A 26,063-nucleotide genomic window follows, 5' to 3' on the forward strand; every position below is an offset into this window, starting at 1 on the left:
GCTTCAGTCTAAGTTAGGACGGGCCCCGAGACCTTGGCCCCTACCACTGCTCCTGCTCCCACCACCATTACTGCAGCCGCCGCTGATGGTGAGTCGCCTGCTTCTTATTTGCGATCCAGCCATCCCATTACGTTCTTGCCGAACTTCTGGGGGGAGACGGCACAGAGCCCGGGCCACAAACCAGAAACGGAAAGGATGGAGCGGCGCCTTGTTTCCTGCTTCGTTACGGAGATTTCAAACCAAAGAGAAAATCACTCGGAAGAGTGGATGAAACTTTCAGAAGGGGATTTTAATAAGTGTGTTTCTACAGCATGCTGTTGATCGGAGACCTTTACAGACACTTTACGGAGCCTTTCCTGACGCACGCCCCCTGCTTCTTCCGTTTTAAATGTCGAGGTCTCTGCAATATTTATACGGTATAATAATCATATTAGTTCAGAGGAACACATATGTATAGACATCCAACCACAGAGTTTGGGAAACACCGGAGCAGAGCTTGTCTCGACCCAGGTCATTCTGGTTCCTGGGCTTTTTCTAAACGGAGGTGCTTGAGTTCAGAGCTCAAGCTTAGAGCCAGTGTTTAGCACTCTGGAAGCGGATAGTGTTTTGAGGTGAAGCCGGGGAAGTTTAAGTGTGTCCCTCTCACTGTGAGAGCCAGGACGGCTGATCGGTTGTCTGAGTACAATATTTTGGTTCTTGTATGTCACAGATAGCTCCTTTAGTTTCAATTTAGTCTCTGGAGATGTTGATGTGTTTTTAATTGCTGCAGGTGCATTTGGTTTGAACATTGGCTTCAAAACTAGGGCTCTGCAATATTGAAACGGACGCTGGATAAACATGAATAAAGATAGCATGAAAACATAACCGTTTTCTTTTAATAACCATTTCTATTAAGTGTAGAGCAGTGCAGCTGGATAGCCAGCTGATTGTATAGCTTCCTGTCAACCCTTTCTTCCTAACTAAAAACTCCCTGCTGGTTATTATTGCTCTTTAAATGAAGATGAAGTCCTCAGCATGAAAGCAATGTTTTCATTCCATAATGATTATCAGTGGCTACTTCTTCAGCACTTACACATTTACTCGTTATTATTATTGAACTGTATCAGTAGTTGGATGGATAGTTTAAAGTTAAGTTTAGTATGAAGGGGTACTATTAATATTAAGATCCTCATTACAGAGCCTGGTTTTAGTTTTTTGCATTTCTACACAAAGTCTTTGCTAGCCTGAAATAACCGCAAGGCTCAAACATCTTCCCCAAACGTGCATATCCACGCGCACACACACACACACACACACACACACACACACACACACACACACACACACACACACACACACACACACACACACACACACACACACACACACACACACACACACACACACACACACACACACAGAGACACACACAGAACATGAATACGCACCCACATACACCTTGGCTGCACAGCATGCTGGTATGAAAAATGCATGAAGTGAAGAGACATTTCAACCGGTTCTTTTTTAAAAACCAGAGCAAACCGGATCTGAGATTACATAAAGAAACACAGTCTGTGTGTGGTGCGTGTGTATCTTAAAAAAATATACCACACATAGCACAGATTATCATACTGGAAACCTCTCATGGCCATTCTTTGTGTGGCTGTGAATTATGTTGTGTTGCGTCGCATTCTCTTACACTGCGTTTCTTCTCCCAACGCCTGAAACGTCGGATAATTTTAATATTTAGACGTGAATTGTCTTTCCACCCCTGAACCGACAAAAGCTGAGCAAAAAATAATAATAATAAAAAACCGGCCTAAATTATTGATCAGGCTCACGAGTTAACTACCCAACGGGAGGAATTACATCAAACCAATGTTCCCCTCACGGAATGGATCTGCTTGTGGAAGCCTCAGAGAGAATGAGTTGTTAATCCCCTGGTGAATCCCCTCCCCATTAATGTGACTGCGACTGAGAAGCAGTGTTGGTCAGTCTACCAGTGAAGGAACCTTGCTCAGGGGGACGGCGGTAGGAGGAGAACTGGGGCCTTTATTGTTGTGGATTTGCCTTGTTACAATAGCGGTGATTTACATAGCTGGGGCTCTGGGGCTGGCCCTCGGGCTGACGGAGGGGAGGTGGAGGAGAGGTGGAAGTGCCAGAGGATCTGTCTTAGTCATCGAGCCTAGCGGGGCGGAGGCATGCTATAGTGCCGCGTAATGTCTCTCGTTGCATTTTCTTTGTAGCAGAATGCTTAATGATACAATGCTTTGTAGCACGATGCCATGTAGCACGATGCGTTATGCTACAATGTTAGCTAGCACGTTGCCAAATGCCACTTTGCTATGTGGCACAGTGCTGTACGCTTTGACCCTTTGAAGCACAATTCTTTCGTTGTACAATGCTCGATGCTGCGATGCTACGTAGAGTGATTCTATATGCTACAATGAGATGTCAAAGACTGCTGCTAAATAATGAAAACATGGTAAACACTGCTCTGCTGGTTTGTGTGTTCAACCACGAAAGGGTCCGGGTTCGATCCCCAATGGTAGCAGTCCACCTCTTAGGCCGCCTTGAGCATAACTTTTTGTGGAGAATTTCTAAATGTTGGTTATCATTAGAGTCGGACTATCAAGGCGTTATTTCAAATGCAGTTCTGGTGGACGCACTCCTCCATTTTACGGACCTCTCACCTCCTTGTGGAAGCCTGTAAATAGTCACTAAATTATGCAAATTGCTCTTTCTTTGAGTTCCGTTTTAGCATTCTTCATTGTTTGATCACACAGTGTTTGGCTGTATGGAGGCAATTACAATGTGAAAAAAGTATCTGCTGTTTGTTCACTTAAGCCAAACTAATGAGTCGTGTTCGCTTGTTCCACGCCTTTCTCGTCTGTTCTCTCATCACATCTACACTGCTGGCTTCCAGCTAGCGTGCGGCTTTCATTTACTTTTTACTTGCATCTATACGTATGGCGCTTCTATGTAAATTAATTCTTAATTTCTAGCCGACTGGATAATAAGCAGCCTACTGTGGTCATGTTAGTAGTAGAATCACAAGCTCCTTAAACAGCCTGCTCCAGCCGGGAGTGTTGGGGCTTTATATATATATATATATATATATATATATATATATATATATATATATATATATATATATATATAAATATATATACAGACAAAAAGAATTGGGGGGACCTTGTTGTTCTGCATTTAAACCGTCCGCGGGGGTTGTAACAAAGCCGAATCAAGACATGTGTGAACTAACCCACCTTGTTATGCATCAACATAATATGAACGATGCACAGCGGCTTCACTTGCGTTGAAGAGTGGGCTCAATGTGCACAGCTAGCAAAAGCACCTCAACACTCAGTTCACCCGCTGTTATCGCTGAGATTGATGCATAAGTTATACGTCACACAAAACGCTGACACAGTTGTGCTATACGTCACGCCTCTATTTCCTGGGGGGTGGGGTGTTACTTGGTATTGTGTAATAAAGCAAAGCTAGCTTAATGCCTTATCTTTTTTACAGCAATATGGAGGGATCTCTGTGTAAAAGGGGCTTTCTAGAGACTTTAATCAAACAGACTTTAAATGAACGGTCGAGGAATTGTGTCGGTTTTGAGATGACTATTTGGGAGGCTAAGCCCTATTAAGGTAATGGCTCGTAGTGCATTTGACCTTAAGGAGATTTATTTTTTAAATCTTCACAAATCAGATTAGGATTTTATGCGATGTGCTATTTTTTCCTGGGGGGATTTTTTTTTTCTGATCTTTTGGGATAGATCACTCACCTGACCTTCAATATGTTATGAACTTCCATAAGAAGTAATACGACGTTTGGAGATAAAAATACATTAAAATCCTTGGGATAGGGTCAACGTGGAAGAGTTGATCCATTTTATATCAATGCACTATAATATAATTCTGTTTATGAATACGTTGGAAGATGTTCGGTCTTACAAAGGGTTATAATGGCCGATAAAATACTTAATGTTGCCAAAGCATATAGATCAGACTTTGGTATGCAACTCAGGTTGCTCAGAGGGAATTACAAGCACAGAAAAGCATATTCCAAAGTCACTACCACGGTGAAGAAGACTGGAATATAAAATCTCCTCGGTCCACAGGTCAGTGATTCAAGAAATATTAAAATGCAGGAGAGACATGTGGTGAGAAAATATTTACTTTGCCCCCCACCTCCCTGAGTAGACAGGCAGAGAGAACCACATATGCCTAAAATAATAGTTCTGAAGAGGTGTATCGGTTGCGCTGGAGAACAGGTGGCATCGCTTCGAGATTTAATGTGCACCGGGTCATCTTTATTCCTGGTCCCGGACTTAGAGAATGTTCTAGTGAATTTTGAGGCGGATAAACGCTCACAGCAGTACATTGTGGCTCAGAGGTGGCTGTGTTTGTTTTTCGCAGGATCTCGCTTGGCTCCCAAAGAATACACCAAGCAGGCCCCTGTGTGTGTGTGTGTGTGTGTGTGTGTGTGTGTGTGTGTGTGTGTGTGTGTGTGTGTGTGTGTGTGTGTGTGTGTGTGTGTGTGTGTGTGTGTGTGTGTGTGTTGTTAGGCCTGAGCAGGCTGCTCGCTGAAGCCTGCGGTCCTCTATTGTGGGGCTTGTGTTTCACCGTGGCCCCAGGCTTTCTCAGAGGGCCCTCTTCCTGGGTAGCCTGCCAGTGGGGACTCCTCCGCCACCACGCTGAGCCCCTTAGATCTGAGCCTCCCTCACCTCCCGCCATTAGCATTTCTTAATGCAAAACAGCATGGGTTCCTTGGTGGCTTGTGTTTGCTTTTCAATGGGGCACGGTGGCTCCCCGGTGAAAGCACCAGAAGCACCAACAGCTCCCTGCTCCTCTCACAGCTGACCAGACAGGAATGGCGAGCTGGACCCGCTTGGCCGGGTTGGAGGGAGCGTAGGGGTTGAAGGCGGTGGTTGCTCCGGGTTCTTCATTCAAATAAGGCTCCATTTGAACTGCTTAATCATCTCCCGTGGCTGTGCGGGTAAGAGCAAATGTGGTTTAAACCGGTCACAGGCAGAAAGTAATTTACTAGCTTGAAGGAATGGAGTGATCATGGGATGAGCAGGGAAGAGCTCTGGTTGGCATGTCCCGGTTTTGTCTGAACGGTTAAAGCTGTGTGTCAGAATCTTAAGGTCGCAGTGATTGCTGTACTGTAAGCTATAGCTATTAGATAAAAAAAAAAAAAAGATTGAAAAGGGTTGAAAGGTCACAAAAAACCTGTTTGTACACACAAACAGAATAATGATTCCTTACCACAAATGCTAATCCAGTAGTGTGGCGGAATTTGCATAGGTTCAGTGGGGGATTTGATTCCAGCAGATGCTGATGGGGCTAAAACCATGTGTGGGGAGGGATATGTAAGCTGGGGGTCATAAGGACTTTCAGACCTTTGGCAAACAAACTTTTCAGTACCAAACAGAGTTGGGACCTTCTGCTTCAACACCAGTTGTGCGTTGCCATGGCAAGGAGACAGCTTTTTTCAGCTGTTGCAGTGGTGTTATTTTAACTCTGACCAACTCAATATCACCAGAGCCAGTCGGTCTTCTATTCATCTTGCTCTATGTCAATGCAATTGGTCCACGGTGCGGATAATGTATTTTGGGGAGCTAACGATCTCCCATCCATAGGAGATGGCGAGGAGTACGGGGGAGTGAGAGTGTTCCGTTGGAAGCCACGGGAATTACAAAGCATCTGTATTCCTCTGACAGAATCTCAGACCTCCTCGGTAGCGAGGCGGAGGGTTTGAAACGTGTTCAGCTGTTTGGCTTGCCTTTAGCCAGGCGCCTCAAACAACTGTGGCAAATCCATTTGATTTCAGAGGGGGAGAGAGAAAGAGAGAGAGGGGGGGAGAGAGGGGGAGAGAGAGAGAGAGAGAGAGAGAGAGAGAGAGAGAGAGAGAGAGAGAGAGAGAGAGAGAGAGAGAGAGAGAGAGAGAGAGAGAGAGAGAGAGAGAGAGAGAGAGACGGAGAGACGGAGAGACGGAGGGAGAGACAGAGGGAGAGAGACAGAGAGCCTATGCCAACATTGCTCCTAATGGATTGGATTGCTGGTATGGGGGATAATCCTTGGGCTGAAAAAATATATATTTTCTCTGCAAGGGTTACAGATAAGGGATGTGTTCTGAGCCTGTATGTCGTAATTTTAGGAAGGGGGGATTTCACTGAAGAAAATTATTTTCAGTCATATGGGAATGCCGTATGGTGGTTATATAACATGTACAATTGAAGCAGTTTTTTTTTTTTCTTTCTGTGCCAGTCATAAACGATGGTAGGCACACATCTGCTTGGTGTATCTTCAGGAAGTCTTCTCCTATATTTCTCTTGGTAGAGGGAAGGAGTTGAGGGAGGATGTGTTAGCCCCGCCATGTGTTGCTGTTGCTACCTGTTAGCTCTCCAACTAGCTAAGAGGAGACAGCTCGCATTCCCTCTTGGCTCCACTCCTTCAGTCTGTTCTCATAGCAGAAAAAAACAGCCGGGCCAAAGAGAGAGAGAGGGAGAGAGAGAGAGAGGGAGAGAGAGAGAGAGAACAGAGACTTGCAGAGAGTGGGAGATGCTGCTTATGTTGAGTGTAGCTTCAATACCCCCTTGACAAATTTGATTTGTAATTCCTGCTCAGGTGGAAACTTTGCCCCTATGATTAGCCGTAGGGATTCAAGCAATAAGCAAGATTTTATCATTTATCTTCCCAATAGATTGGTTTTTGTAAAAAAGCTACATTTCTTACCTAATGTCAATGGCTTATAATTACAGTTTAATTCAATGCACTGAGTTGTTTTTTACTTTTGGGTTGAATACTGATGCAAGCTATATAATAAAAAAAAAATGTGAACCAAGCACAATTTCTCATTTCATTTAAAAAACAATACAGAAGTCGATATTCTTTGACACTCACATCTTTGTACGAGAAACACGAAACAAAGGTAATTGTGTTGTTGAGCTGTAGATGTCTGAGACGGAGTTGTTAGAGGGAGCCATCTTCTATAGTCCCCGTCGTTATCTCCGGTCAGTGGGCGGGGCTCTTGCTAATGAAGAGGACTTTCTGTAATTACCTCTGAAAGCACGGTCTCAGCGGGCCCCTGCCAGCCTTTGCTTCTGCCGCCAAGAAAAATGAAATCTTGCATTCCCAGACTGAATAGATAGCGCCCAGCCTCGTGGCTGAATGCCGGCCCAAAGTTTGGCCATTGTGGAGAAGTCCCCTTCTACTGCTGCCCCGGTAACAAATGAATCTTCCTTTCTTGCCAATTTCGTTCGTGCAAAGCAGGTCAATAGGAAACCATTTATTTCCCCTGTCCCGTGGTTCGCGGTGAATAATTGTCGCTGACTCACCACATCTGCCAGGACAGCAATGGCCGTGCCCTCTCCGTCTCACAAACCCGTCTGCGTCCTTTTCTTCTATTCATGCTCATCTTTCCAGTAAAATAGAATAGCACCTAGCTCCACACCCGACTGTTAAAGATCTGTGGCTTTGCATGTGAGACGAGGGGGCCGGCTGGGGGAGTATTAAGGCAGCTAGTTCTTATATATCTCTGTTTGGCTGGAAGGGGTTGGCTCCAGAGGGAGAGGAAGAAACCTGGACATTACTGGTCGTAATACTACAGAAAAAAAATTGTGTTTTTTGGGTCATTAACACTTCTCGAGGACTAATATTATTGTAGCTCAAAATATCCTGGATTTCACTTCTGGGATTAATAGAGTACGATGCTATTTTATCTTGTATTGTCCAAATAATAATTTATTACAGCTTATAAAGTGCTTCAGATTCTGGGTTTTCGTGGTTTTAATTGAAGCATGGAGTGTGATCACACAGGACTATGGTATATTTACCGAGGATGATATTGCTGTTTTTATACTTCATTTAATCAATTTTATTTATTTTGGCAACTGCAAGCTGATCTTTTGTTACAAACCTGGCAAGCATCTTCTCACCACGCTGACCGACTTTTCGAATATGGTCATTGATAAAGTTTTCTAGTGTAAAAATTAGAGCTGTCAAGCGATTAAAATATTTAATCGTGATTAATCGCATTAATGTCATTGTTAACTCTAATTAATCGCGATTAATCGCAAATTATTTTTCTATGCTAAATATCCCTTGATTTTTTTGTCCCATAATTCTTCTCATTTTAATTCTCTTATCAACATGGTGAAGTGCATCGGCTTGCCTTGTGCAAATGATTGTTTATTGATAACAACATTGGCATATACACTGATCAAAACAGGACGATACAAAAAAAGAGCCTATAGTGCAATTAAACGACTGCTTTGAACAAATGTCATTTGAACATAGCAGTCAGGCTACTGCTTCTTTGTTTTGAGCCAAAGAATATTATTTTTTTTTATTTTTTTTTTTTTAATAAAATAATTGCGTTAATCGCGCGATAAAAAATTAACGCCGTTAAATTTGGTTTGCGTTAACGCCGTTAATAACGCGTTTAACTGACAGCTCTAGTAAAAATGTAAAACAAACTCCGGGATATTACCTTGTCTGTAAACCCAAACTCGTCCTGGTCGTAATCATCTATCGTAGCGGGCGAAAAACCTCCATCCATGTCATGTAGTTCTCCGTAGGGGCAAACACTTTCCCACCTTATATTATCCAGCAGAAAGCAGGTAAGGGACGTTCGCTGCCAGTTGTGTATTTCCTTGTCACCCGGGTGGCTGTTGTGTTTTCTCTGCCCAGCATCGTGGTCTAGACCTGGGCTAGGCCAGAGTGGTTTCACAGGGGGGTCCACCAGACACACAACGCACAGCTTGGTCTCTGAATGAAACAAGGAATAAAAAGTCCCCATATTCATTTATTCATATTTCCGTCAGGGCTCTCTGTGCCAGTGTTGTGTCTTTTGAACCTATAGTTTGTGTCCAGCCTCCGGATTTCAGGAAAGTACCACCCATGGAATTGAGGACACACACACACAGACACACACACAGTGTGCAGAGGCAGGTACACAAATAATGTACATGTGATGCTGGTGAAGCCCACAAGACTGTCATGAATCGTTGGAGGAAGAGAATGGGGAGGGGGAGACGGGGGGGGGGGGGGGGGGGGGGGTCTGCACCTGGTTGGGGATTAGACTCAGCTGGTTTTAGACCCTCAATGTCCCCCCCCCCTCTTTCTCTCTCTCTCTCTCTCTCTCGCTCTCGCTCTCGCTCTCGCTCTCTCCATCTCTCTCTTTCGCTCACTCTATACCTCTCTCTCTGTCTGTCTCTCTCTCTACTTTGCTCTCTCTCTCTCTCTCTCTCTCTCTCTCTCTCTCTCTCTCTCTCTCTCTCTCTCTCTCTCTCTCTCTCTCTCTCTCTCTCTCTCTCTCTCTCTCTCTCCATCTCTCTCTTTCGCTCACTCTATACCTCTCTCTCTGTCTGTCTCTCTCTCTACTTTGCTCTCTCTCTCTCTCTCTCTCGCGCTCTCTCTCTCTCTCTCGCTCTACCTCTACCTCTACCTCTCTACCTCTCTACCTCTATCTCTCTCTCTTGCTCTCTCACTCTCTCGCTCTCTCTCTCACTCGCTCTCTCTCTCTCTCTCTCCCCACCTCTTTCCTCCAAGTCCTGTGGCCGTTTGTTCACCCCCCATCTCCTCTTTTAACACAATAGTTCATCATGGCTGTCAGTGGAAATCCGCTGTTCAACAAAGGATTGCATTAGCCATGTCTCTGAGTGTCCCGGGACTTACAGCCTCATACAGCTGCTTTGTGGCCCGCTCCACTGGCCCTGCCCCTGAATGCTTCATTGTTGATCAGGACATTGTTGTTGTTGTTGTTGTTGTTGTCATTTTGCTTTCCACACCAGTAGCTTGATGGGCATGGGATCAATTGACTGAAGGACTCAATAATTCCAGGTATTTCAAATATATATCAAACCTAATCAGAACATCCGATAAGGGTGTGGATCTCGGTGACAGTTGGAAGTGGTATTGATGGAAGGCTCCCCTAAATTCCACAGCCTTTTATGCTTCAAATTGGCAATTTACCATCATGGATGCATTTGAGCCAAAGCAGGCAGGTCCTCCGTAAAGAGAGGCCGAGCTATGTGGTGTGACGCCGGGCCGGTTGATTGATGAATGGTGGAGGAGATGTGGAAACAAATGGGACCAGAGTACGCCGGGGAAACCTGACCACTTTATCTTGCGCCTGCAGGAGGATCCGCTGGTGCGTACGGCAACAGGGTGGAGTAACCGTCCTGTGTACATCTTATTTTTGAATGCACCCCCTCCCCTTCCATCCTGAGATACAGTGTGGTAACAGCGGGATGTAGCACCAGCTGGGATGTGGAGAGAATGTTAAAGTCTTCCGCCAAAAGCCTGCTAACTAGAGTGGCATCCATCAAGATTGCGGGGACGATAGAGATTGACAGTTTTATTTCTGTGAGTGTTTGTTTTTGTGTCTGTGTGCGTGTGCGTGTGTGTGCGTGTGCGTGCGTGTGCATGCGTGTGTGTGTGTGTGTGCTGGGGAAGTTCTTGGAGTAGAAACATCTAGCTGACGACGACACCTGTATTCGAATGGACGGACCCTCCTGCAATACGTAGTACAAACGCAATACGTTAATAATCGGCCCGGTTCCAGTGTTTGATTGGCCGGATTATGTGATGAGTCGTCACGGGAATACTTCAGCGAGAAGGCTTGACCTACCTCTAGCTCGGTGCACCCTCGTACAGATGTACTGTTTTGGAGATCCGCAGAGAGAGAGAGAGAGAGGGGTGGTTCTTTGGTCACCTTGCAGGTAGCTGCAGAGTGTGCAGCAGGGGGCATAGCTAAACATGGCTGTGCACTCGGGGGCGTGCATGTGGGAGTGTGAGCTCTAAGTATAGACACGTTATAGGGGAGAGTGTTGGAACAAGGCAGCTAGCCATCTCACCATACTAAGGATGTAGGTCTCACCATATGTAATGTATATATATGATTATTACACGGGTCTTCTCAATGCCCTGGAACGCTCCGTTCACTTGCATGGGCCCTTCACAACTTCCGGCTGTGAATTATATTTGATAATTCACCGTTGCTAAGTATAATTGACTGTCGACGAAAACAAAGGATTTTTTGCCTCTAACGACGTCTTTGGTATCACTCCGCAAGTAGTCCGGTAAATTGTCAACCCCAGCGTCTTCGGTTGCTAAGCGACGTCAACGTCTTTGGCTGACTATTTTCTCTGCTGATCAACACTACGAATGCTGGTAACAAATAAATTGTAAAAACACACCATGTGGAGTTATTTTTTCGTTTTGGCAAGTAGCCATGTAATAAGCGTGTATATATATACACACGTATAATGTGTAGAACGTCGCCGGCCATTATCGCAAATAAGCCCCTTCAGGGCGAAGCAAGACACCTCTGCTGCGCGTCGGTGTCCTGTTCGCCCTGTCGGTGCTTATTTTCCCGATAATGACCGGTGTTCTATACATTATCCCTTACATATCTGTGTCTACATAAATATATACCTCAAGCTACATAATTGCATGTTTCTTTGTGTATGAGTGTGTGTGCGTATTATTTTGGAAGCTGTGTGTGTGTCTCAGAGTTTGGATGTTCAGCAGGTAGGGGTGTGTGTTTTTCTGGGATAATGTGTGTTTGTTCTGAGAAAATTTGTTCTGACAGAGACCATGCTGGGTGTGTCTGTGCGCGTGTGTGTTTGTGTGTGTGTATGCGTCCGTGCGCTCTGCAGACCTCACGTGCGCTAACTCTGCAGTCCATGTGGCGCACGTAGAGACGCAACTATCCATCTGTCTCTCTAGCCATCTCTCTATCCATCTATCATCTCTCTATCCATCCATCATCGTGGTGGACAGATAGAGATCCAAGCAGAGTGGATTGACTGAGCACAGCGTCCACACGACCAGAATTCACAGCACTAATACACATGCAGTCAGAGCAAAGTCACACACACACACTTGCACATCCACACAACAAAGCCAAACGCACATACACACATCGTGAAGACACGCACATACACACAGCGAGGTACACATGTATACATTCACGGTGAAGACCCACATGCACACAGTGAAGACACACAAGCATAAAAACTGTGTAGATAGACCGAACACACCCACACACGTTTACAGTATAGACACACAGCACCCACACACAATAAAGATCCGAGCAAACACTCACAAACGCACACACAAGCAGGCACGCATACACACTCACACACGGACGCACAGAGTAAAGAGACAGCCCCCACACATGGACTGTATGCACACACTCACGCACATACCTAAACACACACACAGTGGTTGATCAGCAGAGCTTTGGAGGGCTGCAGTACTTTAAAAAAGTGCGTTGGTGAACTTAAAGTGCACGTGGGTGTCTTGATGCCGCCTCCTATGAGCCCATTCTTCTCACTCAAAAGGAAGAAAAAAAGTCGAATATAATTGAATCATTGTGTACAAAGGAGTCACCACACATTTTTAGTGTGTGCCTTTGTGTTTTTATTTGACGGGGGCGCACATAATGTCTGCCTGTCTAGAAAGGTGACGTTACTAACGAAAGGACACCTTTGTTAAAAGTCGTGCGAGAAGATGAGTCGGTCACAAAATAAACGATGGAATGCACCATCTTGCTTTTTTTAAATATATAGTATATATATATATATATATTATATAGGTCTCGGTTTCTATGGTTTTAAACAAAGAAATAGTTGGTCTCACAAAGTGTTGTTTTTTACTCAAATGTATAGAGTTGTTAAACGGGGGAAATCATCTGTGAAATACATGAAGTCTGCTACTACATGCTAAAAAAGCTTTTCCAGAGGGGTAATTTTCTATCGGCTGTGCACACTAGCTTGAGCGAGTGTTGTGTGTGTTTTGACAACGCTTGACAACACGCTTCGTACTTGGCACCTATGGAACGCAATGTGTTGTGTTCTTCTAAAACCTTTACGACTGTCTCGAATGCTTCGGATCGCATGTTTTTTTACTCGCCGGCAGAAGTGCTCCTGCTTAACGGGGGTTTACTAACCCTCTTAAACCTTTCTTACACAGGCAGGCGTTACACTGAGCAAGATGAGTAACTTGTGATGAGCTGGTGGTTTTGTTTAGTGTTTTGTACTTATATCACGCAGTCTTTTGCTGTGTTGAACCGTTGTCGAGCACTAGGCGCTTGCGTTCTCTAACGGCCCTGAATAAATAATAAATAAACACTTTGCACTTACTCACCTGTTTTACCTTCTGCTTCCAGACGGCGTGTTCCAGAACCACTCTCGGCTCAGGACGCCGCCCCTCGCCCACTCCCACTCGCCCAACCACCAGCACCACCACGCCGCCTCCGCCAACTCTCTGAACCGGGCCACCTACACGCCCCGCAGCAACCCCAGCCCCGCGCCCACCGACGGCTCCGCCCCTCCCGACGGCCCCGCCTCCGGCGCCACCGAGCCGGGGGGCGGCACCCCGGACAACTGGCTGCTCAACAGCAACATCCCACTGGAAACCAGGTAACCATGGATACCATCTGCCCCCCCACGCCACGCCACAGACACGCTAGAGGCCGACGGGGGGGGGGGGGGGGGGGGGGGGTAGGTGTGTGTGTTGGCCGATACGCTGTGTATCACGGTACTGGATATGTCCTGGTGCCACGTTTACCCCGAGGTGCAGCGGCTGAGGGGATTGATGCAGTGGAGGGCGGTTCTAGGTTTGTTTAGAGTAGTATGGGTCTGGTGGATGAAGACATGAAGGATACCCTGCGTACATAAAAAACAAAACACATAGTGTTGCGGAATAAACGGTATAGCAGTTTTCCAACGGAACAGTGAATAAATAAGCAAAACAGAATAATTTCGACCATTTTTCGTAAATGGCTGACGCTGAGGTCAAAACAGAGGTTATGTTCTCTTGTACACAGCTTTCTAAATTGTCCCACAATTCATTTGCATGAAGGTAGTGAGCAACAAAGCCAAACCACATCCACAAACAACAATCATAATGCTAATACCCTTTTACGAATTACCTCTTTTTAGGAGACAACGCCAAATAAAAAACAGCAAGTAATTTTCCATAAAGTAAGACCTTCTATATTAGCCAAGGTGCTGTTTGAATTGCACTGGCGGAACAATTACAATCACACTGCTGGATGTTAGAAGCGGCACTCTCGGTGAATGACTCGGCAGGCTTCCCCTCCGAGCGCGCTCTATACGTCCACTTCAGCCCGGAGATTTCTTTATTTCTTACCAATCAGTGTTCTCTGGTTCTCACTGGGAGGCCACCATCTGAGCATGAAGTGTTATTGTAACGGAAAAGTGCTGCCGTCGGCTCGGCGTGAAATCACAGGTGTCAGGACGGAATCAAACCCTATATGCCTCTAATGAGCTCACTACTTCACAGGTAGCCAGGGAAAAAGGCGGGAAAAGTTATCCAGAATGCAACACAGAAGCTTCTCAAAGCTGTTCAGAAAAAAAGAAACTATAAATTATACAAATCCACCCACATAGTAGCGTTTTTAAGATAAAGGGGAACAAATCTCTGTGTTTGTTTTTCTTTTTCAGAGGCTCTAATTACCGGCATACATTTAAATGAATTCAATCACTCTCAACGTTAAATCGCGTTAGCAGCTAAACCGCCGCTGACGGGAAAAGCGCTAACTTAATTTTTTTTCGAGGGGCACAGCTGAGCAGCTTGCTGTGAGCAGAAGCTCTGACACCTCCTCTTCCCCGGCTTGTCTTTGTGGAGCGGTTCAGTCAGCGGGAAAACGAGCGTTCACTCCGGCAAGCGGAAGGACAGGGAGTGGCGTAATGAGCGATTAAACGTCGTATGGCGCCAAAGTTAATCTCGCGCAGGTATCCCCACAGGAGCAGCGAGAGACAGATGCCGAGGAGGGAGCGAGATTTGCAACAGGCTGCGCCGCATTGCAAGCACACGCTAGCACACGCACACACATGCTATCGCATGCACACGAAGGCACATGTAGCACACACACACACACACACACACACACACACACACCCTGGAAAGGAAAATAGATCAATTATTAGAATTCCACTGATAAAATCTAAACTATTAGTAACATCCACGAGGGAGCTGAAACATTGCCTGTCATTATAACTTTTTTAATTGTCTTATAATAGCCCTCTGGTCCTGCTGCTGGGGAATTGTATGGCTGTGAAGGCCTATTTCTAACCCTGTATCCAGACAGTAGGCAGTAGGCCTGCCGGGTCAGGACATTAGCCCAAAAGGCCTATCGAGTCCAGATAGTAGCCCACACCAAATGCAGACACTAGCCAGGTCCGAGTCCGGTCAGTAGCCCACGGTGGGGCTGCTCCCCCCTCCAACCCGCCTGTTTCCTTTCCTCCTCCATCCAATCATGTCCTCCCTCTCACCCTCCTCATTAAAGTATTATACTCCCCCTCCTCCTCGGAGAACCAGCTTGGCCGGAGGTTTTAAACATGCTGTTTGGCTGCCTCCGTTCTCCCAGGCACCTGAAAAAACAAGGCTTCCCCTTCCCTTCCCCGTCCCATTGACCGTTGTGGGCTGGGCACGCCCATCGCATGTGGGCGGTTCATTTCTCCATCGCATCACTGCTGATGTTCCTCATGGAAGACCGGTCTCCAGGGAGATGCGTGTTGTGGAATGACAAAGGAGAAATGCCTGCTTTTTAGGGAGGAGAGGAGTGTGGAAAAAAAGCAATTATCCTCCAGGTGGGGTTTTGCGGTGGTGTTTTATGGAATTTGATTAATATAATTCTGAAACGAAAAACAAACAAACAATTGTATTAGTCTCTGTGCTTTTAAACACAAGCAGAAGTTTTCTCATTAAGGATATAAATATGTTTTTTTTGTTCAATGTATAAATGTGTATGTGACGGCCACATGCCGCATGAAAGAAACTCCTCATTGGAACGGAGTCTGTTCCATTTCACTCGCCTCGAGTCATATTATCCTTGAGACGGCATATGTGGAGCGATGTGTAAGTGATTTGCATTGTTTTCTTTCAATTACGACGTGGAAGGAGCCAGAATACTCTAATGTTTATCAGAGAGGAGCGTGACGCATGCAGAGAGGGGCAGGGCACGTACAATACCAGGTATGGCAGTGAGAGAGCGCCCAGTAGAAGTAGTTCCATAAAGGCTTGGATTACGCCTTCTGTCTTGTGCCGCCGCCGTGTCTGGTCGCCATTCCCGTGACGTCACGCGTTTGACCGCTCACCGTGTATGTGTTGTGGCCATGCCCTGTGTTTCCTTTTGCACGCACATCTCACCCCAGCCCCGCTGTCCCCGTCTGTCTGTGTCGTGTGTGGTGTGTTGTGTTTTGTGTGCGTGTGTGTGTGTGTCTGTAGAAACATATCAAAGCAGGCATTCCTAGAGACTTTGCAGGACAACCTGATTGAGATGGACGTGCTGGCGTCAGCGCAACGTGAGGCCGCGTACAACCACGGGTACGTTGCATGACTCCTCCTCCCCCTCCTCCCCCTCCTCCTCTTCCTCCTCCTCCTCCTCCTGCTCCTCCACCCCTCGCTGCACGACGCTTCACACCTGCCGCTTCCTCATGCTTTTATTTCGTTGGCTTGCCCTCAAATGTCTCGTGTCCAAACCTTTTCTACAGCCAAAATACGTTTTTTTGCCGGAATGCTCTGGTCTAATTTATCTACACTCTGTACACCCTTAGCACATTGTACATGTCACATTTGATATTATGGGATGTTTTGTTTTTTTTTATCTTAAAAATCTTTTTCTTCTATTTCAAAATTACAGTCGCCATGTATTCTCCTGTTAGCGAGGAGACGGTTTCGGCGAGGGGTTTCTGTTGATCGTTATCACCGAGGGGATGGATTTAGAGACTGTCCGTGTCGTACATCAGGCGTGTGACATTAAATCTGATTCATGTCCCTCAGCCGCTACAAAGCGACTCCGCGACGCCTTTCACCAGCAGAGATTCGGTGACGGCAGCGCGTCGCCCGTTGACTCAGAGATAGGCAGTTCGTAAGACGCCTGGACAAACACAACCCGCTGTCCTACTGATCTGTTCTTCAAGGACGAAAGCACCCTCCCCACCGCCACCCGTCACCCGTCACACTACTGCCGACCGCCCAGGCCCCAGCTGTGGAGCGACATATAAATATGATCCATAGTGGCTGTGAATTAATATTCACCATGTTGGCAGGAATTAACAAGGTCCTGTCGCGGTCACCAGCCCTGTAAATTAGATTTGGTATTGATTCACAGCTTTCGATCGGAACGAAACCCAATGTTCCATAATATTCCTTCACTACACGTGGAGGCGCGGCTGTAGTAGCGACAAGAAAGGTGCTGGGAGGCAGAATTAGCAGTTAGCAGTAATAACCGTGGGACACAGGGATTCATGCGTTCGGCGGACTGCCGCAAAAAAAACGCAAAAGCCGGACAGACAGACATCCAGGCAGACATGGTCAACGGACAGAGAGAGCAGGAAGACAGACGGACGAAGAGGATGTCCATGGGACAATAAAACAATGAAAACGAAAAATATCCAGACGTTTTTTCTGTTCCTGTTAAATCAGTTTTCTCTTCAACCCCACCTCGTGTTCATCCCTCCAGGCACTTCCTGTTCAAGCCCGGCGGCACATCCCCCATGTACTGCACCACGTCCCCCCGGATACCCCCTGACCTCCAGCACGGTGTACTCGCCGCCGCCGCGCCCCCTGCCCCGCAACACCTTCTCCAGGCCGGCCTTCAGCCTCAAGAAGCCCTACAAGCACTGCACCTGGAAGTGTGCCGCGCTCAGCGCCATCCTCATCTCCGTCACGCTGCTCGTCCTCCTGGCCTACTTCATCGGTGAGTTGAGTCACCTTGACCCCCCCTATCCCCCCCCCCCCCCCCCTCCTTAAAAACTCTGGCCAGATGTTCGGCTCCTCCGGCCAGCGCCAATACCGGGGCAATACCCTACGCCAAAAGCCCTGCACCTCCATCTCTGAACCGACAGGCTCCGCCCCCAAAGCCGCTGTACATTCCACTAATACGCTATAACCACCACCCCTATAACCTATCACCACCACCCCTATAACCTATAACCACCACCCCTGGAACCTATAACCACCACCCCTATAACCTATCACCACCACCCCTATAACCTATAACCACCACCCCTGGAACCTATAACCACCACCCCTATAACCTATAACCACCACCCCTATAACCTATAACCACCACCCCTATAACCTATCACCACCACCCCTAGAACCTATAACCACCACCCCTATAACCTATAACCACCACCCCTATAAACCTATCACCACCACCCCTATAACCTATCACCACCACCCCTAGAACCTATCACCACCACCCCTATAACCTATAACCACCACCCCTATAACCTATCACCACCACCCCTATAACCTATAACCACCACCCCTATAACCTATCACCACCACCCCTATAACCTATAACCACCACCCCTAGAACCTATAACCACCACCCCTATAACCTATAACCACCACCCCTATAACCTATAACCACCACCCCCTATAACCTATAACCACCACCCCTAGAACCTATAACCACCACCCCTAGAACCTATAACCACCACCCCTAGAACCTATAACCACCACCCCTAGAACCTATAAACACCACCCCTAGAACCTATAACCACCACCCCTATACCCTATAACCACCACCCCTAGAACCTATAACCACCACCCCTATACCCTATAACCACCACCCCTAGAACCTATAACCACCACCCCTAGAACCTATAACCACCACCCCTAGAACCTATAACCCCCACCCTAGAACCCTATAACCACCACCCCTAGAACCTATAACCCCCACCCCTAAAACCTATAACCACCACCCCTAGAACCTATAACCACCACCCCTAGAACCTATAACCCCCACCCCTAGAACCTATAACCACCACCCCTAGAACCTATAACCACCACCCCCTAGAACCTATAACCACCACCCCTAGAACCTATAACCACCACCCCTAGAACCTATAACCACCACCCCTAGAACCTATAACCACCACCCCTAGAACCTATAACCACCACCCCTAGAACCTATAACCCCCACCCCTAGAACCTATAACCACCACCCCTAGAACCTATAACCTCCACCCCTATAACCTATAACCTCCACCCCTATAACCTATAACCACCACCCCTAGAACCTATAACCTCCACCCCTATAACCTATAACCTCCACCCCTAGAACCTATAACCACCACCCCTATACCCTATAAACACCAGCCCAATAACAACCTACCCTATACCCTATACCCACAACACCTGTACCCTCTACCCATCAGGCCCGTGCCCACCACCACCATACCCGATACCACCATAGCCACCACACCCAAACCCGTCGTCACGCCTAGACCCTATACCCACATCCCCCCATATGCACCACCCCTTTACCCACAACCCCCATTCCTACTACACTTTACCCACCACCCTATAGCCAAAGCCACAGAGAGCTTCAAACCCTCAAACCCCTTCCCCAACAGCCACCACCTCCCCACTTCCAACAGCCACCACGTAATCCCCCACCACCCTGAAACCCTCCTTCACCTCCTCCCCATGCCTACACCAGGGCTTTGGGTCCGGGGATGAAAATCCCCGGCCCCTATTGTGTTCCTGCTAATATCCATTTTAATGGTGTGGATCTGCCCGCGTGGCGGCATGCGTGAATATGGTTATATAGATTGAGTCCTCTACCCGCGGAGCTCATCAGGAATAACATTACGGCTCCTAGATTGGACGGAGGGGCTCGGGGAGGACCGGGCTGGGGGTGGTGGGGGGGGTTGTGGGGAGGCGGCCCGCTCATGATGGCGTTTGATTTGAGACGGGGTGAACCCCCACTACCAAACCGCCCCCCCCCCCCCCCCCCCCCCCCCCCCCCCCCCCCCCCCCCCCCCCCCCCCCCCCCCCCCCCCCCCCCCCCCCCCCCCCCCCCCCCCCCATATACCACGACCAGTCAGCTCTCAGGTTGGCCCATCCAGCTGGGCTTCACTCACCGAGAACCCCGGGGATCACCCACGAGATTTGCAAAGGCTTGTTTTCCCGAGGGACAATTGACCCGATTGAAGGAAAAAATAGGGCTTGTCAAAAACTAGTGCCAGCCATTGGTGTCCAATGGGGAATGTATATCCATTTAGATTGATCAGTGTTTTGTATCATCCTCATTGCTATAAAACAAATCGCAAACCACCATGTAAATAAGATGTTTTGAGCGTAGATCTGACACCAGCGTTGGTAATGAGGCTAACAGCGAGCTGTAGAACTCATCAGGGAGAAGGTTTAATTATGAGCAGCGTTAACTGGGTCAGGCATGGGGAACGGCAGTGTGTGAGTGACAAGGAGAAGGTCGAAGGTCGTGTGCTTCTGGGGGAAGCGTGGAGGAGGAATGACATTGAGGAAATCAATGTCAAACCGGTGTGCGCTGAAAGAGGGAAAAAACACCACCTCAAAGTTGCTCTCACGGAGGAAAGACTATTCCTGTCTCTGAGAGTGAAAACCTTGCTCGGGAGGGAAATCGCGCTAACAGAAATGAAATGACTTTGGAATAATTGTATCCTGGTGTGTTGAACTTAGCCATCCTGTCTCTCGTACTTTTGTGGAATATTTAATTTTCTCTATTTCCAAGGCCGCCGTGTATAGCGATGGAATTATATTTTCATACAACTGATGTAGTTGTATGTAGTTATGACTGACTGAGGGAATCAAATAGTTTGTCTTTGGGAGAGGGAAATAGGTAGAAGCAAGCTGGGAAGTGTCCCACCATGGCTACACCACCTCCATCAGTGAGATAAATGGACTCAAGACGTTTGTTATAAATATGCATTACGGCGTAACGATCGTGAAAGCTATCCTTACCATTCCAACCCCAGGGCTCAACCGACTAAAATCGGATCACTCATTTATATCTCTATTCTCCACCACCAGGATTGCTTAAATGGTTTCTGCTCAAACCGGAGCAGCAGCTGGGCTGAATTGCATTGAGATCGAGCGCTACCATCCTAGTATCGGCTCCTGCTAGCATGTCGCGGCTGCTTAAAAAGGCAGGGTGGTTCAGCGTTGATGCGTCCTCGTCTTTTCCCGTGGATTGTTTAAATGGTGTCTTCCTCCGCCGATATAGAGCAGCTGTTAGTTTAAAATCCCATCAGAAGTCATGTCATCAAAGGCTCATCACGACGGCGCCGGTTTGTGCGTGCTCGCTCGGATCAGCCAGGCGTAGGAGGCGGCGGTGGTGAGCCCTTGTTTTGGCATCGGCGCCGGCTCTGGGTTTGGCTCCAGATTGTGCGGAGGACTTTGGGTTTCTGGGCCTGGCAGGGTTCCAGAGAACTCCATCAGCGAGATGGCGCTTAATCATTTGGATGTAATTATACCCCGCCCAAAATCAGACCATCTCCCGGCGCACCTCTCACAAAGCGCGCTGGAGACCCGGCACTCACCCCAAGATCTGCGTTTCCAATCAAGAATAAGGGCCGTGTTTAATTAAAGGCTGATGAGAAAATATATTTAATTTGAAGTGCAATTAATTATGGGGAGGGGGTGGGGGGGGGGCCGGGCTCTAATTGGAAACTCTGGGTGAGATTTCTAATGAACCCAATTAAGTCGGGTGACAGATGTTTTGACTTGCTGTTGGTTTTTTTTTACGACAGCCCGGGCCCCCTTGTAAGTCACCACATTTTAAAAGTGCTTAAAAGCTTGGGTGGGTGTGGGCGGGGGTGGGGGTGGGGTGGGGTAACACGTGATGGCGTTATTTTCTCTGTGGTCGTTCCCTCATTAGCGCCTTGTGCTACGCCGTGCGCCAGTGTAAGGTCATCAGCGTCCCTCCGCGCTCTCTTACAGGCTCACCAGGTATCAGGCGCCGGGCGGAAAGGTCGAACCACAGTCAGGGGTTTCCGCGGCGCGAGCACTCAACCTAGAAAAGGTCGCTGTGCAGCGGAGCGGTCGGCCGAAGTGTGCCGTCTGCGGGAACTTTAGACTAGCATCGGTCCTCTGTTGGAGACCGCTGCTCACTTCCTTTACAATAGCGCTGTTGTTCGTTATGGCATTGGTTCGTCTATCGCATCAAATTAAAACCCCTCTTTAATTTAGTTGAGCATTCTTCCTTCATGTGAAATGCCTTGCTGGAGAAATAGCCTTGCATCTTTTTATCGAAATATAATAGTTTCTACCTCCAATTGGTATTGCTCCTTTCTTTTAAAAGTGCTCCCTTTACTTTTTAAAACTCATTTTACTTTAGTTTAAACATAGTTCCTTCACTGCATTATTCCAATTGTTCTTTGGTTTACTATAGAGTTGCTTCTTACTTTGGTAAAAGCACTTCGTCTTTACTCTAAAAAACGAAATTCCTCCTTTCACTCTAGACAGGCATTACTCCTGCAGAATACCATTTCTTCTCCCAAGAACAGTATTGCCCCTATACTGTGAAATAGCATTGCAATCTATATTGCAAAATTGCATTGCTCTATATGAGGGTTTTCTGCAACATGTTCATGGTGTTGGTGTGTCCAATATGTACTGTAACAGATTTATCTCTGTTCTTAAGGCGTACTCCTTTGAGGTGTGATAGGTCCATATATACAGGTTTCCCTCTGTGGATCAGCTGGCTGACAGACCATCAGGTGCTGCTATTAAGAGAACTGATTCGTGAGCCGTACTGGTCGTTTAAAGTGATTGAAAAATGGTTCAGTGCTTTTGATAAACGGACTTGTGTAGTTACTGAAACTGTGCTATCTGGCTTTCTGTCTGGCGTGGTTTTTCTATATGCTGCCTCTCTCTTTCCTTTTTTAGGGCATATAAACCTTGGCTTCAGCGAAAAAAAATCAAGCCAAGGTTATCTCAATGCTGATACACTGAAAATAAATAAAACGGAGGTGGTGAAGTCACAAACAGAAGCTGGGCATTTATATAGAAAACGACAATACCATGTGTATTCTGGTTATTCCAGATACCTGTGTGGACTGTGTTTCTGCATGCCATAAATGCTAAAGTTATTGTGAAATTTATATTTTCTAAAATACATTTTATGTTGAACACATCACATTTTTTTGGAATACTGTACTTTGTTTTATGCTGCTATAGTGTGAATACATTTTTGATGGTGCATTGCCAAAACGTGATGGGAATGTGTTAATCTGGGTAATGTAGACAATAAGCAATCAAAGGTTCCCACACTCAGCATTTATTTACCAGAAGCTTTCCAAAATATTGGATCAGCCATATGGCGACTTATACAAGCCTCATTCTCATTGAGAATAAATCAACACTCCAGATCTCATTTCTGACACCAATTACCAGCTTTCCCCCGAGCTCCCCGGACGTATTCTGTAAACAGCCCTGTAACATTTTTCTCTTTTACCGTGCATCACGGTGAGCACCTGTAAATGTAAATGAGATGTGCTCATTACAGCAGCATCTCTAACGGGCGTACGCGTGAAGGATTGGCGTCCGTGAGACGCGGCGACGGAGGACACCGGGGCCGGTGTCCTCACCCTCTCGAGATCGGCGCCGCCGCGCTTCTGTTCCTTAATTGACACATGGCATGACCCTCTCCCCTTCCACGAGATAAGCGGGAGGAGGGTCGCGACACGCGGCCGGGACAAAACGGGCAGCGCCGCGCAAGGGAGGGACTCTTGACATGTCAGTCGCAATCGCCCGGCAAACACGGAGGACGCCGCCTGCCTTTCAGCCGACAGCGACATCGCTGCGGGCGTCTCGGCCGGCGCCGGGTCCCTCATTAAAAACCACCTTGTTATATCAACACCGTGTCTCCCCCTTTGTTGCTCTCCTTCCTGGTTCTCTGCAGCCAATTTAAAAAGCTTCATATCTCAGAGCCCGGAGCCCCGCGGGCGAAAGCGCAGTTTGGGAGTTTGAGGGGAGCCAAGGATTCTAGGTGAGCCGCAGCTGCGGATAAAAGAACTGGTCGATGTACCCGCATATGGCACGGATACAGAGTAGACGCTGAAGTCGATCGGTGTTGGGGGGGGGATGGGGGGGGATGTAACTCGGTTCGCGATAGAGGATGCCACCCCCTTCCATGAGTAGGAGACGGGGCCAGGCGGCGTCCGAAGCACACATGATTTTCTTGGGCATTTGAAGTGACACTTCACTGTGAAACACACTCTCCCTTTCTGCCCAGAACTTCGTTACACAGTGGCCAGCTCATCTGTATACTGCAAAGGGACCAATCACGTCTATTTCCTTCACTGGCTCTCCATCCCATAGTCACAGGAAGGGCAGGACATAGTGTGCGGTAACATAATGGAAGCACACTGTATTGGGCTTCTAATACGGACCTATGTAATGCAAAATAAATCAATGCAAATCGACGTTAAAACTCAATCCTACATCTACCATACTGATACGTATGTATCTAAAATAAAATGAATGCATTGGTAAACTTACACACACACACGCGCACACACACGCGCGCACACACAGCGCGCACACACACACACACACACACACACACACACACACACACACACACACACACACCACACACACACCACACACACACACACACACACACACACAAAAGTCGACGGATCATCAGTATCAAGAGTTCTCCCGTACGTTACCAGTGGTAATAGATAGAGGTCTCTGCTGCTGGTCCAGCCAGCAGCAGCCTGATATACTGCCGGTCACATTGATGTCACGGAGGCTTCAGTCGCTCTCCAGTTAATGGTGAAGTCTGCCCGGCCATGGCTGCTTTTATTCTGGAGGGATATCGCAGATGATACTTTCCCCTCAGCCCGCAGAATTAATGAAGTGTGTGCATCACTTTCCGAAGCAATTTAAGATTCCACTTTATTTGGTTCATATATATATATATATGCGTACTTCGGATTTACAAGCTTTAGAGTATATTGGAACATTTCAGTTATCTTTGCTCTCGCAGACGTGAAAGCCCTTTGGAGTCGCATTGCGCTATACATACAACATTTGCATCTATTGCCTTTTTTTTTGCCGGACAAAATGCATTTGTCCTGATGAATTGTGTTATTCCACTGGTGTCACGATAAGGGAGGTAGCTCCCCAAGTCGCGCGAACAGACAAATGAGTTTGCTTCACATTGTCAGACTCGTTGAGACGAGAGAGGAGAAGACATTTCATTTGTTGTCCATTTTAATGTCAAAGTATCACTCGAGAGACGGGAAGCTGGTCACTTGGACCGGTTTATCTGCTTATTGGAAAACAAGAAAGGACGCAGATTGTGTTTTATAAACGAATGAGCGGTCGAAAGTCGTTTTCGAGAAAAACTGTTGTTCTTGGAGAACCATTCCCATGGCCGCGCTCTTCACTGGTAATGCCTGGTAAAATTGAATAATCAAGGTCTTGGGTCAGCGATAAGTGACCAACAAATCAGTAAAATGGCTGGATTGCATCTCCTCGCCTCTTTCTGCTGACTGCTAACTTCCAAGGTGGCTTTTGCCTTGGTAAGCTCCTCCTGTCCATTGTCTTATTGGTCATCTGTCATGGTCAGGACCCTCCCTCCTGCCCTATCAACCCCTCCCTTACCCAGTCTGTCCACCAGTCCTTTGTTCCAGAGGACATTCCTCTGTCAACAGTCACACAATCTTACTGCTTTTGATTCGTGTTCACATTCAAACAGCCTCGGCAGCTCATTTGCTGACCTGGTGCTTTGCAAAGGAATTAGTGAACAGTGGGGGGGGGGGGGGGGGGGAAGAGGAGGGGAAGGGCAGGGCAGACAAGGTGCTGGGGGGGGGGGCAGCGTTGTTTCAGGCAGCGTACCGCTGGGTTCGGACAGCTGTTGTCCTGCGAGGTCAGGACTGCATTTATCTGGGGAACATACTTGCTCAGCACTTCTGGAACAAAGTGAGGCAACGTAAACCATTATGCCCCTTGTAGTGTCGTTCCTCTTACTGCTACGGGGTGCATATACTCCTGGAGCGGACCTCCACCAGATGTCCCCTGTGTACGAACACCACAAACAATAGCGTAAATGACAATGTGTGCCGTGTGGATACTCAACCCTCTGGGGAGGAGAGGGGTTGGGGGGGGCGGGTGCGGTGGTGGGTCTATCCGGCGGTAAATGTTTAATCTGAATCCAAGGGCCTGTCGTGTTCAGACACGAGGAGCAGTGAAGGAAGGTTTAGGGGTGAGGAAACCGCATTGACTGACTGACTGATGCTTTGC

At 47.4% G+C, this 26,063-nt stretch overlaps 1 protein-coding gene across 1 annotated transcript in view; it reads left to right on the forward strand.

The window, feature by feature from the left end:
- tenm4 (teneurin transmembrane protein 4) overlaps window positions 1–26,063 on the forward strand; it is a 175,054-nt gene that overhangs the window by 63,598 nt on the left and 85,393 nt on the right. Inside the window, 4 exon segments of the mRNA XM_030380863.1 lie at window positions 13,171–13,423; window positions 16,257–16,355; window positions 17,494–17,545; window positions 17,547–17,730. Coding sequence (XP_030236723.1) covers window positions 13,171–13,423; window positions 16,257–16,355; window positions 17,494–17,545; window positions 17,547–17,730 — 588 coding nt within the window.

The sequence above is a fragment of the Gadus morhua genome, chromosome 16 (assembly GCF_902167405.1).
Source record: "Gadus morhua chromosome 16, gadMor3.0, whole genome shotgun sequence".
Taxonomy (NCBI): Eukaryota; Metazoa; Chordata; class Actinopteri; order Gadiformes; family Gadidae; genus Gadus; species Gadus morhua.